Source organism: Bubalus bubalis, chromosome 21 (assembly GCF_019923935.1).
Source record: "Bubalus bubalis isolate 160015118507 breed Murrah chromosome 21, NDDB_SH_1, whole genome shotgun sequence".
Taxonomy (NCBI): domain Eukaryota; kingdom Metazoa; phylum Chordata; class Mammalia; order Artiodactyla; family Bovidae; genus Bubalus; species Bubalus bubalis.
This window is the reverse complement of record NC_059177.1, coordinates 16,474,397-16,489,394: the sequence shown is the minus strand read 5'-3', so window position 1 is coordinate 16,489,394 and position 14,998 is coordinate 16,474,397. Positions and strand designations below refer to the sequence as shown.

At 39.4% G+C, this 14,998-nt stretch overlaps 1 protein-coding gene and 1 non-coding gene across 3 annotated transcripts in view; one reads left to right on the top strand and one right to left on the bottom strand.

Moving 5' to 3' along the window:
• Positions 1 to 14,998, bottom strand: part of KIF15 (kinesin family member 15) — a 59,240-nt gene that overhangs the window by 36,500 nt on the left and 7,742 nt on the right. For both annotated transcript variants that reach the window (XM_044933939.2, XM_006070692.4), the window contains exons 2-5: positions 11,405 to 11,447; positions 10,720 to 10,903; positions 7,771 to 7,847; positions 4,359 to 4,396 (exon numbers count right to left, since the gene is read on the bottom strand). In XM_044933939.2, coding sequence (XP_044789874.1) covers positions 4,359 to 4,396; positions 7,771 to 7,847; positions 10,720 to 10,903; positions 11,405 to 11,447 — 342 coding nt within the window. The remainder of the gene's footprint in view (positions 1 to 4,358; positions 4,397 to 7,770; positions 7,848 to 10,719; positions 10,904 to 11,404; positions 11,448 to 14,998) is intronic.
• On the top strand, positions 8,714 to 8,786 carry TRNAE-CUC. Its single transcript has one exon. It is a non-coding gene; the product is annotated as a tRNA-Glu (tRNA).

Sequence of the window (14,998 nt, the reverse complement as noted above, 5' to 3'; positions counted from 1 at the left end):
ACAGGGTATAAAAATTAGCATTAGCTGGCATTTTCTTTATTGGGCAATAAAAGCCAGGGTGGTAACAAAGATACTGTAGGAATATGTCACAAGATTTCTATACAGGGAGAAAACTGAAGAGGAATCCTACCCTTATTTTGTTAACACTGGAGAAAGGGGGAAATGTAGTAGATATGTAAGTAGTAGTTTTTGGAATATTAATTCAAACTAGCTATATTTAGCAGAAAAAATTATATAGCTAGAAAAGATCTAAAAGTTACTGTACGTATTAGTAAATTATACCTTAGAGACCACAGGAACTAAGAAAATGCTAGTGTATGCAAGAAAGCTACAGAAAATAAATCTTAAAATATTATCATCATCTTGATGTGCTATATCTAAAATATATTAAATGGACCTTGTAAACTGTACCTTAAATATATGTATGTCTGTGTGTGTGTGTGTGTATATATATATGTATGTATATAAACACAAATGGTAGAAAAATGGAAGTAACACACAGGACAGAATATTAGAGTATGTGCAGATAATTTTTTAACATTTTCCTGCTAAATCCTATACAAAGATATTCAGCACACTTGTTACAGTTACCTTATCATCTCTTGCCTAGTCTCTTGACTCAGCTCGAAATCCTGCTTCTGCTCTAACCCCTTCTTATAGTCTCTACTCCATTCAGCTGCTTGAGTAGTACTTTTAATTTAACATCACTTCATGCAATGCTTCTTAAAAACAAACAAACAAACAACAAACCTTTCCATGACTTCACATCCCCTCATAAGAAAATCCAAAATCCATGACTTGCCCTCTGGCTACATTGCCAACCTGCCCATAATTCTGGAAAATTCCACTCTAGCCCCATGTGTTTTCTTGCTGTTCCCTGAATACTTTTCAGCATACTCCCAACTCGGGGATGGCCTGTGAATTTGCAGGGACAGCCCCTCTGCAGAAGAATCTTCTCCTATAGTCTCAAGGTTCCTTCTCATTTCATTAAGTTTCTTCAAATGTTACCCCAAGAGGCCTCTCTGACTCACCAACCTAAAACAGTACCCCCTGCTCCTTTTTATCCCCTTATTTTTCTTCACAGCACTTATTACTGCTGCTGTTTAGTCACTAAGTCATGTCCAACTCTGAAACTCCATGGGCTATAGCCCACAGGATCCTCTGTCCTTGGGATTTCCCAGGCCAGAATACTGCAGTGGGTTGCCAGTTCCTCTTCCAGAGGATCTTCCTGACCCAAGGACTGAACGCGCATCTCCTGCTCGGCAGACAGATTCTTTACCAATAAGCCACTGTTGCTGCTGCTGCTGCTGCTAAGTCGCTTCAGTCGTGTCCGACTCTGTGTGACCCCATAGACGGCAGCCCGCCAGGCTCCCCGGTCCCTGGGATTCTCCAGGCAAGACACTGGAGTGGGTTGCCATTTCCTTCTCCAATGCATGAAAGTGAAGAGTGAAAGTGAAGTTGCTCAGTCGTGTCTGACTCTTCGCAACCCCATGGACTGCAGCCTACCAGGCTCCTCCATCCATGGGATTTGCCAGGCAAGAGTAATGGAGTGGGGTGCCATCGCCTTCTCCAAATGAGCCACTAGGGAAGCCCATATTACTTATTACCTCTGGCATAAATGCTAAGATATTTATTTGCTTTCAATTGTACATCCCCCCCATGAGAATTATAAGCTCCAAGAGAGCCTTGACATTGCCTTTTATTTGAACAGACCACCAGAGCCTTGAAGAGTGCCTGGCATATTTTTAGTACTCACTTATAAGTAATGCTCAAAACTCTCCAAGCCAGGCTTCAGCAAAATGTGAACTGTGAACTTCCTGATGTTCAAGCTGGTTTTAGAAAAGGCAGAGGAACCAGAGATCAAATTGCCAACATCCGCTGGATCATAGAAAAAGCAAGAGAGTTCCAGAAAAACATCTATTTCTGCTTTATTGACTATGTCAAAGCCTTTGACTGTGTGGATCACAATAAACTGTGGAAAATTCTGAAAGAGATGGGAATACCAGACCATCTGATCTGCCTCTTGAGAAATTTGTATGCAGGTCAGGAAGCAACAGTTAGAACTGGACATGGAACAACAGACTGGTTCCAAATAGGAAAAGGAGTTCGTCAAGGCTGTATATTGTCACCCTGTTTATTTAACTTATATGCAGAGTGCATCATGAGAAACGCTGGACTGGAAGAAACACAAACTGGAATCAAGATTGCCGGGAGAAATATCAATAACCTCAGATACGCAGATGACACCACCTTTATGGCAGAAAGTGAAGAGGAAGCAAAAAGCCTCTTGATGAAAGTGAAAGAGGAGAGTGAAAAAGTTGGCTTAAAGCTCAACATTCAGAAAACGAAGATCATGGCATCCGGTCCCACCACTTCATGGGAAATAGATGGGAAACAGTGGAAACAGTGTCAGACTTTATTTTTCTGGGCTCCAAAATCACTGCAGATGGTGACTGGAGCCATGAAATTAAAAGACGCTTAGTCCTTGGAAGGAAAGTTATGACCAACCTAGATAACATATTCAAAAGCAGAGACATTACTTTGCCAACAAAGGTTCGTCTAGTCAAGGCTATGGTTTTTCCTGTGGTCATGTATGGATGTGAGAGTTGGACTGTGAAGAAAGAATTGATGCTTTTGAACTGTGGTGTTGGAGAAGACTCTTGAGAGTCCCTTGGACTGCAAGGAGATCCAACCAGTCCATTCTGAAGGAGATCAGCCCTGGGATTTCTTTGGAAGGAATGATGCTAAAGCTGAAACTCCAATACTTTGGCCACCTCATGAGAAGAGTTGACTCATTGGAAAAGACTCTGATGCTGGGACGGATTGCGGGCAGGAGGAGAAGGGGACGACAGAGGATGAGATGGCTGGATGGCATCACTGCCTCGATGGACATGAGTCTGAGTGAACTCCGGGAGTTGGTGATGGACAGGGAGGCCTGGCGTGCCGCGATTCATGGGGTCGCAAAGAGTTGGACACGACTGAGCAACTGATCTGATCTGATCTGTATGTATGTTGCTGTAATTTTAGAGAAAGGAAGACCTTTCTTACTAAAACTCACAATTCAGAAACCATTAAAAAAAAACAACCCTGAAATTCAACCATATAAAAATAAAAATTTTGGTATAAGAAATACTTAAGTAAGCCAACAGAAAAAAAACTAGAGAAAAATTTGTCATCTATATTATAGACAAAGAGCTAACCTATTTTATGAATCCTCACAAATGAGTAAGAAAATGATAAACTAATTTTTAAATAAGAAATAAAGCTTGAATGTGCATTTAACAGAGAGGCTATTTAAATGTTCAATAAATGTATAAAAGGTGGTCAATGGAAATCAAGGAAGTGCAAATAAAAACACAATGAGACAGTACTACACACACTCCAGAACAACTAAACTTTTTAAAAAGGACAATATGAAGTGTGGACATGTACATGGAGCACTGGGAAGTTCCACGTTGACACATCTCTATCATGGCCCTATCTACAAAAGCTGAACGTACACAAACTGTGACCCAGCAAGTCCACCCCCAGAAGTTTAAAGTTCAATAGAAATGAATTTTAAAAGACACATACAAGGAAAAAAATGTCCATAACACCATTATTCATGGGGTCTAAAACTCTCTAGCAACAGCAGAATGGAAAATGTGGTCTACTCATACAATAATATATTATACAGTAATGGAAATAAACTACTACTACATTCAATAACATGAGTGAATCTCAGAATCCTCATGCTGACAGAGACTCCAGACAGAAGAGTAAACACAGTAAAATGTCACTCACAGAAGTGCAAAATCCAGCAAAACTAGTGATACAGAAGTCAGAGTAATACATACATCATGGGGTAGAGTGGGAGTAGTTACTGATTAGGAATTTTGATCAGAAGAGTGGTTATATGGGTATATAAATATGTAAAAATTCATTAAACCCTCTTCAAAAGTTGTTAGTTAAGCACATATTCTGTGCTAAGCGAAGTGCAAAATCCAGCAAAACTAGTGATACAGAAGTCAGAGTAATACATACATCATGGGGTAGAGTGAGAGTAGTTACTGATTAGGAATTTTGATCAGAAGAGTGGTTATATGGGTATATAAATATGTAAAAATTCATTAAACCCTCTTCAAAAGTTGTTAGTTAAGCACATATTCTGTGCTAAGCTTTAAACTGCAAATAGCCAAAAACACAGATTTCACTGTTATATAATGGAAGTCGTAATCTGACAAGAACATGGGAAATGACCCTAATTTCATGAGTTCAACATCATACACAGAAAGTATGACTTTCCAAAAAACATGCTAAGTTCTGTTATCATGAAAGAGTAGACTAAGCCAGTAAATGTTAATCTCTAGTTTACTTACCCATCATGGTAAATGTTTTCCCTGAACCAGTCTGTCCACTGTAAAAAAGAATGTTTTATATATTATTTTCACACATATAATTTAGAAGACTACCTAATTTTAATATGGTCTGCTGCTGCTGCTAAGTCACTTCAGTCGTGTCCAACTCTGTGCAGCCCCATAGACGGCAGACTACCTAATTTTAATACAGTCTACTAGTATATAAATTTTCCCCACAAAGAACTAATTTTCTTTCTTTCTTAAAATTTATACCAGGTAAAAAGTGAATGATCCATTTTCTTCCTCTCCTATTCTACTACTAAGAGCTAACTACTCTTAATTGTCTGATAAGTCCTTCCAGAGTATACAAACACAGCCATCAGAGTTTTCATTTAACTTTTATTTACAAAATTGGAATGACGTTATTCATACTTCTCTGCAACCTGTTTTTTTTCCTCCCTAATTTCAGACATTTTTCTACATGGGTAAATAGAAATCTACCTCTTTATGTTTAATGGCTACATAGTACTCCACGAATGTATCATAATTTATTGAACCAGAACCAATTGGATTTTTTTCCTAATTTTTTCTGTTCTAAATAATGCAGCAATTCTCCTAAATTCTGCCTTTAAAAGATACTAAGATACTGTCATACTAAAAATAAAACAATTAAAAACATCCTTAGGCTATAGGCTTATTTTGGGTAGTGTCATGATTTCTCAGGTACCCTGAGAGATAGGGGTAACAAACAAAATACAAAAATAAAAATTTAAGTTGAATATAGTTGTCAGTTAGGATGATAAATGTGTTTAGCTTGGATTCATAGCACAAACATAAAATTTTGAGTTTACTTTTTGGTTCAATGCCCCAAGAGCTAGAAAACAGCATAATCTGCTTGTTTACCTATTTCTTTTGGAAGCAGGTTGGCGATAAGTTCTGTAGTTAACTCAGAATGAGAAATGGATATTGCTGAGTGCCCTACTTGAAAGTGAAGGGGACACTATTAACAATAACTTTAGGAACTTCCTTGGCAGTCCAGTGGCTAAGACTCCATGCTTCCAATTCGGGAGCTCACGTTTGATCCCTGGTCAGGAAACAAGATCCCACATGTCGCAACTAACAACTGGTGCTGCCAATACATTAAATAGATATTTTTAAAAATAGCTCATGAACCAGAAAGTATGCTCAATCAACCGATAAATCAATGCTCACTTCTCTCAATGTACTTCTCCTTTCTATCTTCAACTACCAAAAGTAATTTTCAAACTAAATACTATGATTAGTATGCCTACAGGAAACACTTTGAAGATACATAATCTCTGGTTACTGGGGATTTCATTTTTGAGCTTTACCACTCAAAATATTCTGTGAAAAAAAATCCTTTCTTCTCTTGAGAAGAAATATGAGAAAATGGTTAAGTGCTTCACGGATGAAGAGAGAACATTTAGTTCTGCTGAACACAACTGAAAAGCAAGCATGAAAGGCAAAGGGAAATTTTCAAGGAAGAAAGTGTGTGCAAGATGAACCCAAGCTTCAGACTTCTGGATTTTTATTTTCTTTTATTTTGAGCCTATTATGGATAAACCAAGGGTACATATACACACACAAAAATCAGCTATTCAAAATGAACTATATAATTCACTAAATTCACTACATTCTATTAAAAACTTCTGGTTCTAGATAAAATTAGGAAGTCTGTTGCTAGGAGAAAAGGAAAAAAATAATTATAAAATTCACCTTGTATACCTGCCAAGATTGTCAGCTTACATTCTAATATTAAATCTAGAGCAATATTTGAAGGCTGCCAATACTTAGAAATTCACAATCATTGTGCACTTTATTTTGGCCGCACTGAGGGGTTTACAGGATCTTAGTTCCCTTTCCCAGGCCACTGCAGTGAAAGCACCAAGTCCAAATAACAGGCTCACCAGGGAATTCCCATCATCATGCACTTTCAATATACATCTTGAAGACAGTTTGATAGTTTCTTATACTATAGGACCCAGCAACTGTATCTCCAGTTTTTTTTACTGGAGTTTTTTTTATTTACTCAAGTGATTTGAAAACTTATGCTCACATAAAACCCAATATTTGAATGTTTGTACTAACATTCATAATCACTAAAAACTGGAAGCAATCAGAGAAAGACAGAAAGAAAGAAAAAGCTATTGATGGATGCAACAACACAGAAAAATCCCAAGTACACTTTACTAAGCAAAAGGCTACATATTATGTGATTTCTTTGGAATAGGCAAAAGAGCAATGGAAAATATATTAGTGTATCCAGCAGTTGGGAGAAAAAGAAGTGGTTGACTGTGAATGCAACAAGAGGAACTTTGAAGGGAAAGGGACTGCTCTCTTCAGTAGGCGTGCCAAAAACATGACTCTGCAACTGTCAATACGCTAAGCAACCGTACATCACAAAGGGTGAGTAATAAACAAGCAAAACACATCAAACTAGGATGTCAGAGACCCTGGAATGAAATGCATCTAACTGATTACAAGTTCATGACACACTGCACTGAAGGCAGTAGGCAGAAAAGGAGCTGACCTAAGTTGACAAAAGGAGGTTTTGATTAGAAATTGTAGGACTTAAGGGAAAAAAAGGATCTGTGCATCAACAATGTACTCAGTAAAATTGTTTCTCACAAGGATCCATGCTAACAATTTGGAAACTGCTTTGCATGTGTACTAGGGCTGAACAAATAAATAAATGGATGATAGCAGTAGGAATCCAGGTTTCTGTCAGCCAGGAAGTTACAGATAAAAAAGAAAGAAAGGTTAGAATGAACCCATGTCGATTCTCAGTCCTTGGATTACTCAGACATTAGCATGAAGGCAATGGCACCGCACTCCAGTACTCTTGCCTGGAAAATCCCATGGATGGAGGAGCCTGGTGGGCTGCAGTCCATGGGGTCACTAGAGTCGGACACGACTGAGCGACTTCACTTTCACTTTTCACTTTCATGCATTGGAGAAGGAAATGGCAACCCACTCCAGTGTTCTTGCCTGGAGAATCCCAGGGACGGGGAAGCCTGGTGGGCCGCCATCTATGGGGTCGCACAGAGTCGGACACGACTGAAGTGACTTAGTAGCAGCAGCATGAACTCAAGTCTAGCTTACTGTATATATTCAAAAGAAACAGACAACAACAGAAACAATTGTAGATATGTCTCCACACATGACTTAGTATATGTGCACACATTACCAAGCTCTGTCTGCTGAGATGGCCTAGAAGCAAAACACAGTCCTGCTGACACCTTTATTTTAGCTCAGAGAGCCTTGTCGGACTTCTGACTCACAACACTGTAAGATAATAAATTTGTGTTTTTCAAGCCACTTAAGTATGTGGTCATCTGTTACAGCAGCCATAGGAAACAAATAGAAGCACTTACTATTGTAACCTTGTATAAGAGCACAGGAGACAACTTACTACGCAAAGATGGTGCCATTGTAACCGCTCATGCAAGACTCCACAATGCCTTTGGCCACAGTTGAGAACATAGACTCCTATAAATGTAAGCACCAAATATGTTAGCATTTTACAAAAATGAAAACGTTTTCCCTAAACGACATTCTAAAATATAATAAAATTTGTGTGTAAATTGTCATTTGCAATGTGAAAATTATATCCACTATACAAAAAAAGGCTAAAATATCTAAGATGATAAAGCTGTAAACATAATTATATCCATTAATCTGCTATGCAATTATAGATTTAAACCCCACATCTAGACTTTATATAGAAATTAGCATGTTGCACACAATATTATACTGCTATTAGCATAAAATACATACCCCTATATGTTCTTCAGTACTTTTCCCACAAACTTTTATCTGATTTTTCCTTTCATTTTTATATACAAGTAGATGCATCATTAGAAAAGACCCTGAAGCTGGGAGAGGGGGACAATAGAGGATGAGATGGTTGGATGACATCACTGACTCAATGGACATGAGTTTGAGTGAACTCTGGGAGATGGTGAAGGACAGGGAAGCCCAGTGGGCTGCAGTTCATGGGGTCGCAAAGAGTCGGACACAACTGAGTGACTGTACAACAACAGATGCACTTGTATTAACAAAGCAAGGATTCAGACACCTGCACCGTCCAGTATTGGTAGCCGTGAGTCACACAGGCTACAGAGCACCTGAAATGTGTCTAGTTCAATTTGAGATGTGTTGTAAATATAAAACAATCATCAGTTTTGAAAGGTTGAACATGAAAAAAACAATGGAAAATACCTCATTAATAACTTGCTTTATGTTCATTACATGTTGAAATGTATTTTAGATATACAAGGTCAAATAAGATACAGAATTAAAATTAATTTTACCCATTGCTTTTTAATTTTTTAAAGATGTAGTTACTAGGAAATTCCTTGGTGGTCCAGTGGTTAGGACTCGGTGTTCTCACTTCTGAGGGCCCAGGTTTGATCCCTGGCCAGGGAACTAAGATCCTACAAGGTATGCAGAAGAGCCAAAACTGTAGCTATTAAAATTTTTTAAATTATTAATATATATGTGACTCACTTTCTATTTCCATTTTTCAGACATGTCCTAGATGAAAAAAAAGATCTAAAAATCTACGTGTCACCAAAAACACAAATCATGTGTATTACGAGGGAACAATCAATATGTGTGATGTCCAATGCAATAAACATTAGCCATATGTGGCTATTAAAGTCAGGTCCTCAGACACACTATTCATATATCACACATGACTAGCCACATGTGGCTAGGACATCTGAGAAACTAATAATCTAAAAAGGTGGGTTTTAAATTTTAATTAATCTTAATTAATTTAAACTTAAATAACCATGTGTGGCTAAAGGCTAATGCAATGGACAGCACAGATACAGAACATTTCCATTACCACAGAAAGTTCCAGTGAACAGTGCTGACTAGATTTTAACCAAATTGTTCTTAATTAGCAAAAGTTATTGAAAGCACAGTAATTATTTTTTGGCTGTGCCCTGCAGCATGTGGTAATCTTAGTTCCCCCAAGAGGGATGAGTCTTAACCACTGGACCATCAAGGAAGACCCAACACCATAGTAATCTTATATCGATCACTGTCTAAGTGGTTTTAGTTGATAGGTCATGTCCAGCTCATTTGCAACCCCATGAACTATAGCCCACCAGGCTCCTCTGTCCATGGGATTCTCCAGGCAAGAATACTGGAGTGGGTTGCCATTTCCTTCTCCAGGGGATCTTCCCGACAAAGGGATCGAAACCACATCTCCTGCTTGGCAGGCAGATTCTTTACCAGTGAGCTGTGTGGGAAGCCCCTGAATGTCTGTAACCTCCCTAAAATTCCCACACTGAAATACTAAGCCCCAGTGTGATAGTATTTGGAGATGGGGTCCTTGGGAAGTAAGTAATAATGAGACTGGAGCCCTCGTGATCCAGTATGGACACACCTTGTAGATATTGTAGGTTCATTTCCAGACAAGCTCAATAAAGTAAATACAGCAGCAGAGCGAGTCACATGAACTTTTCGGTTTTCCAGTCCATATCAAAGTTAAATTTATACTATATTATAGTCTATTAAGTGTGGGACAGATTATTTCTAAGAAAACAATGTATATGTCTTAATATAAAAATACTTTATTGCTAAAAAATGCCAAGAGTTACAACAGTAACATCAAAGATTTCTGATCACAGATCACCATAACAAATATATAGTCACAAAGGATATGGGGTCACAAATGAAAAAGTATGAAATATTTCAAGAAATATTGACCACAGTGTGACACAAGGACATGAAGTGAGCAATGCTGTTGGAAAAATGCAGAGTTGCCACAAACCTTCAATTGTATGTAAATAAACCCAGTATCTCCAAAGTGCCATAAAACAAGGTATGCCTGAGTTCCCTTATAACAAAAGACACACAGAACTCTCTCTTTCCACCACGTGAGGACACAGTGGAAGGAAGCTGTCTACAATCTAGGGAGTCCTCCCAAGACACTGGATCTCTGGCACTTGCTCTTGGATTTCCCAACCTCCAGAACTCTGAGAAATAGATGTTTATTGTTTAAACCACCCAGTCTCCTATTTGTGTAACAGCAGCCAGAACTAAGATATTCTTAAACTAGGCAGTTCAACTTTACTTATCAATCATCCAGGGGTTCTCAAAAGTATACTTTCAATAACCTCCAACACTGGTTGGAGAGGGGAAGTAAAACAGGCTTGTCATGCTGTTCAAACTTTGACGGAGGCAGAAAAATATTTAATGAAATTAAATCTAAAATGCTAATGGAATATGTGAGCTTCCTTACTTATTTGAGATCTATTGAACTGATGAAATCAGAAATGAAATTCTCCCAAGTAACAGAATCTTGTATGTCCCAAATGAAAAGTGGAGCTCCCCAAATTATCATTACCTGAGTCGTGTCCATGTTGGCCACATGATCAAACACGAAGGTCTTAGGCTCAGGGTTGGAGTGCAGCCGGAGAGTCGTAGAAGAGAGCACAGATAAGCATAAGTTTTGCTCTCCATCAGCTGATCCAGAACCCTCTATAGGTGGGCGTATTCGTACGAAAACTTTGATAGCATCACCTTCATTACTAAAGACAAAAGACGTATTAGCTCAATTTACAGAAGAAAAAGAATCTGAGCCTCCTATTGCCTCTAGTGTTCCTGGATCAAGTTTCCCCAACAAGCCCAAAATCTGTCAATTGACACTGACCTCTTTTCAAGAGTCACACATGACCCAAACCCTTTACTGATCTATAACTTCCTCTGATCTCTTCACAATTGCCATTTTCAAGACTTTACTACTTGAAACTAACTGAAACGTAGTTCGAAACTCTGCTTATCTCTGGTTTCCCTCTTAAAAGCAATAATAAACTAAGTCATTCTAAAGGAGAACTATGTTATTGATTCCATCTTTTAACATGGAAATTGAGAAGATAGGGCTAGAGAGGAGACGTGATTGTTATGTATTTCCAAGTAGCTGAGGACAAAGGTTAACACTGAAACAAGGATCCCTTACTATGCTAAATGGTTGTTTTTGGAATACTACATCCTTAATTCTTTTGGCCTCATTCTTAGTATTTTTCCCTTACCTTGGTTGGTTAGACTGACAGTTTGTCACATTGCGTAACTCAGCTAGAAAAAAAGATAAGAAGTCATTAAAGATTTTTTAGAGTGCAACATAAAAACCCCATTCTTCTAGCCTGTTCTTCAGTTGCTCACACTCAGTCTCCAGGCTCCCTGGCCTGGGCATGTCAGGGGACAGGCCTCGATCTTCCTACCTATTCTAACTGTGAGCAGACTGGTTAAGGGGTCCCGGGAGAAAGTGAACCAAGAATGGCTTTCTCAACAGAAAAGAACACATTGTGGCTTAAGCCATTTTGTGATCTAAGCCTGGCCCAATGTTTGCCCTGCAACAGGTCTCAGTAATTAATGATCTTAAGGGAGGGATAATTAATGATCTCAGCAGGAGAGCCGAGAGGAGCTACTCCACATTCAAGGTCAGGAGGGGCGGCTGTGAGGAGATACCACTCATCCAAGGTAAGGAAAAGTGGCTGCGCTTTGCTGGAGCAGCCATGAAGAGAGACCCCACATCCAAGGTAAGAGAAACCCAAGTAAGACAGTAGGTGTTGCAAGAGGCATCAGAGGGCAGACATAGAAACCATAATCACAGAAAACTAGTCAATCTAAACACATGGACCACAGCCTTGTCTAACTCAATGAAACTACGCCATGCCGTGTGGGGCCACCTAAGAAGGGTGGGTCATGGTGGAGAAGTCTGACAGAATGTGGCCCACTGGAGAAGGGAATGGCAAACCACTTCGGTACTCTTGCCTTGAGAACCCCATGAACAGTATGAAGAGGCAAAATGATAGGATACTGAAAGGGGAACTCCCCAGGTCGGTAGGTGCCCAATAAGCTACTACAGCTCAGTGGAGAAATAACTCCAGAAAGAATGAAGGGATGAAGGGATGGAGCCAAAGCAAAAACAATACCCAGCTGTGGATGCAACTGGTAATAGAAATAAGGTCCGATGCCATAAAAGAGCAACACTGCATAGGAAACTGGAATGTCAGGTTCATGAATCAAGCAAATTGGAAGTGGTCAAACAAGAGATGGCAAGAGTGAATGTTGACATTCTAGGAATCAGCTAACTAAAATGGACTGCAATGGGTGAATTTAACTCAGATGACCATTATATCTACTACTGTGGGCAGGAATCCCTTAGAAGAAATGGAGTAGCCATCATGGTCAACAAAAGAGTCTGAAATGCAGTACTTGGATGCAATCTCAAAAACAACAGAATGATCTCTGTTTGTTTCCAAGGCAAACCATTCAATATCACAGTAATCCAAGTCTATGCCCCAACCAGTAACGCTGAAGAAGCTGAAGTTGAACGGTTCTATGAAGACCTACAAGACCTTTTAGAACTAACACCCAAAAAAGATGTCCTTTTCATTATAGGGGACTGGAATGCAAAAGTAGGAAGTCAAGAAACACCTGGGGTAACAGGCAAATTTGGCCTTGGAATACGGAATGAAGCAGGGCAAAGGCTAATAGAGTTTTGCCATGAGAATGCATTGGTCATAGCAAACACCCTCTTCCAATAACACAAGAGAAGACTCTACACATGGACATCACCAGATGGTCAACACCGAAATCAGACTGATTATACTCTTTGCAGCCAAAGATGGTGAAGCTCTATACAGTCAGCAAAAACAACACTGGGAGCTGAATGCGGCTCAGGTCATGAACTCAGTATTGCCAAATTCAGACTTAAATTGAAGAAAGTAGGGAAAACCACTAGACCATTCAGGTATGACCTAAATCAGATTTCTTTATGATTATACAGTGGAAGTGAGAAATAGATTTAAGGGCCTAGATCTGATAGATAGAGTGCCTGATGAACTATGGGCTAAGGTTCATGACATTGTACAGGAGACAGGGATCAAGACCATCCCCATGGAAAAGAAATGCAAAAAAGTAAAATGGCTGTCTGGGGAGCCCTTATAAACAGCTTTGAAAAGAAGAGAAGCAAAAAGCAAAGGAGAAAAGGAAAGACATAAGCATCTGAATGCAGAGTTCCAAAGAATAGCAAGGAGAGATAAGAAAGCCTTCCTCAGAAATCAGTGCAAAGAAATAGAGGAAAACAATAGAATGGGAAAGACTAGAGATCTCTTCAAGAAAATTAGAGATACCAAGGGTACATTTCATGCAAAGATGGGCTCGATAAAGAACAGAAATGGTATGGACTAACAGAAGCAGAAGATATTAAGAAGAGGTGGCAAGAATACACAGGAGAACTGTACAAAAAAGATCTTCACTACCCAGATAATCACGATGGTGTGATCACTCACCTAGAGGCAGACATCCTGGAATGTGAAGTCAAGTGGGCCTTAGAAAGCATCACTACAAACAAAGCTAGTGGAGGTGATGGAATTCCAGTTGAGCTATTTCAAATCCTAGAAGATGATGCTGTGAAAGTGCTGCACTCAATATGCCAGCAAATTTGGAAAACTCAGCAGTGGCCACAGGACTGGAAAAGGTCAGTTTTCATTCCAATCCCAAAGAAAGGCAATGCCAAAGAATGCTCAAACTACCACACAATTGCACTCATCTCACACACTAGTAAAGTAATGCTCAAAATTCTCCAAGCCAGGCTTTAGCAATACATGAACCGTGAACTTCCAGATGATCAAGCTGGTTTTAGAAAAGGCAGAGGAACCAGAGATTAAATTGCCAACATCCACTGCATCATCGAAAAAGCAAGAGAGTTCCAGAAAAACATCTATTTCTGCTTTATTGACTATGCCAAAGCCTTGACTGTGTGGATCACAAAAACTGTGGAAAATTCTGAAAGAGATGAGAATACCAGACCACCTGACCTGCCTCTTGAGAAACCTATATGCAGGTCAGGAAGCAACAGTTAGAACTGGACATGGAACAACAGACTGGTTCCAAATAGGAAAAGGAGTTCGTCAAGGCTGTATATTGTCATCCTGCTTATTTGACTTATATGCAGAGCACATCATGAGAAACGCTGGGCTGGACGAAGCACAAGGTGGAATCAAGATTGCCGGGAGAAATCTCAATAACCTCAGATATGCAGATGACACCACCCTTATGGCAGAAAGTGAAGAGGAAGCAAAAAGCCTCTTGATGAAAGTGAAAGAGGAGAGTGAAAAAGTTGGCTTAAAGCTCAACGTTCAGAAAACTAACATCATGGCATCTGGTCCCATCACTTCATGGGAAATAGATGGGGAAACAGTGTCAGACTTTATTTTTGGGGGCTCCAAAATCACTGCAGATGGTGACTGGAGCCATGAAATTAAAAGACGCTTACTCCTTGGAAGAAAAGTTATGACCAACCTAGATAGCATATTCAAAAGCAGAGACATTATTTTGCCAACAAAGGTTCGTCTAGTCAAGGCTATGGTTTTTCCAGTGTTCATGTATGGATGTGAGGGTTGGACTGTGAAGAAAGCTGAGTGCCGAAGAATTGATGCTTTTGAACTGTGGTGTTGGTGAAGACTCTTGAGCGTCCCTTGGATTGCAAGGAGATCCAACCAGTCCATTCTAAAGATCAATCTGGGTGTTTTTTGGAAGGACTGATGCTAAAGCTGAAACTCTAATACTTTGGCCACCTCATGCGAAGAGTTGACTCATTGGAAAAGACTCTGATGATG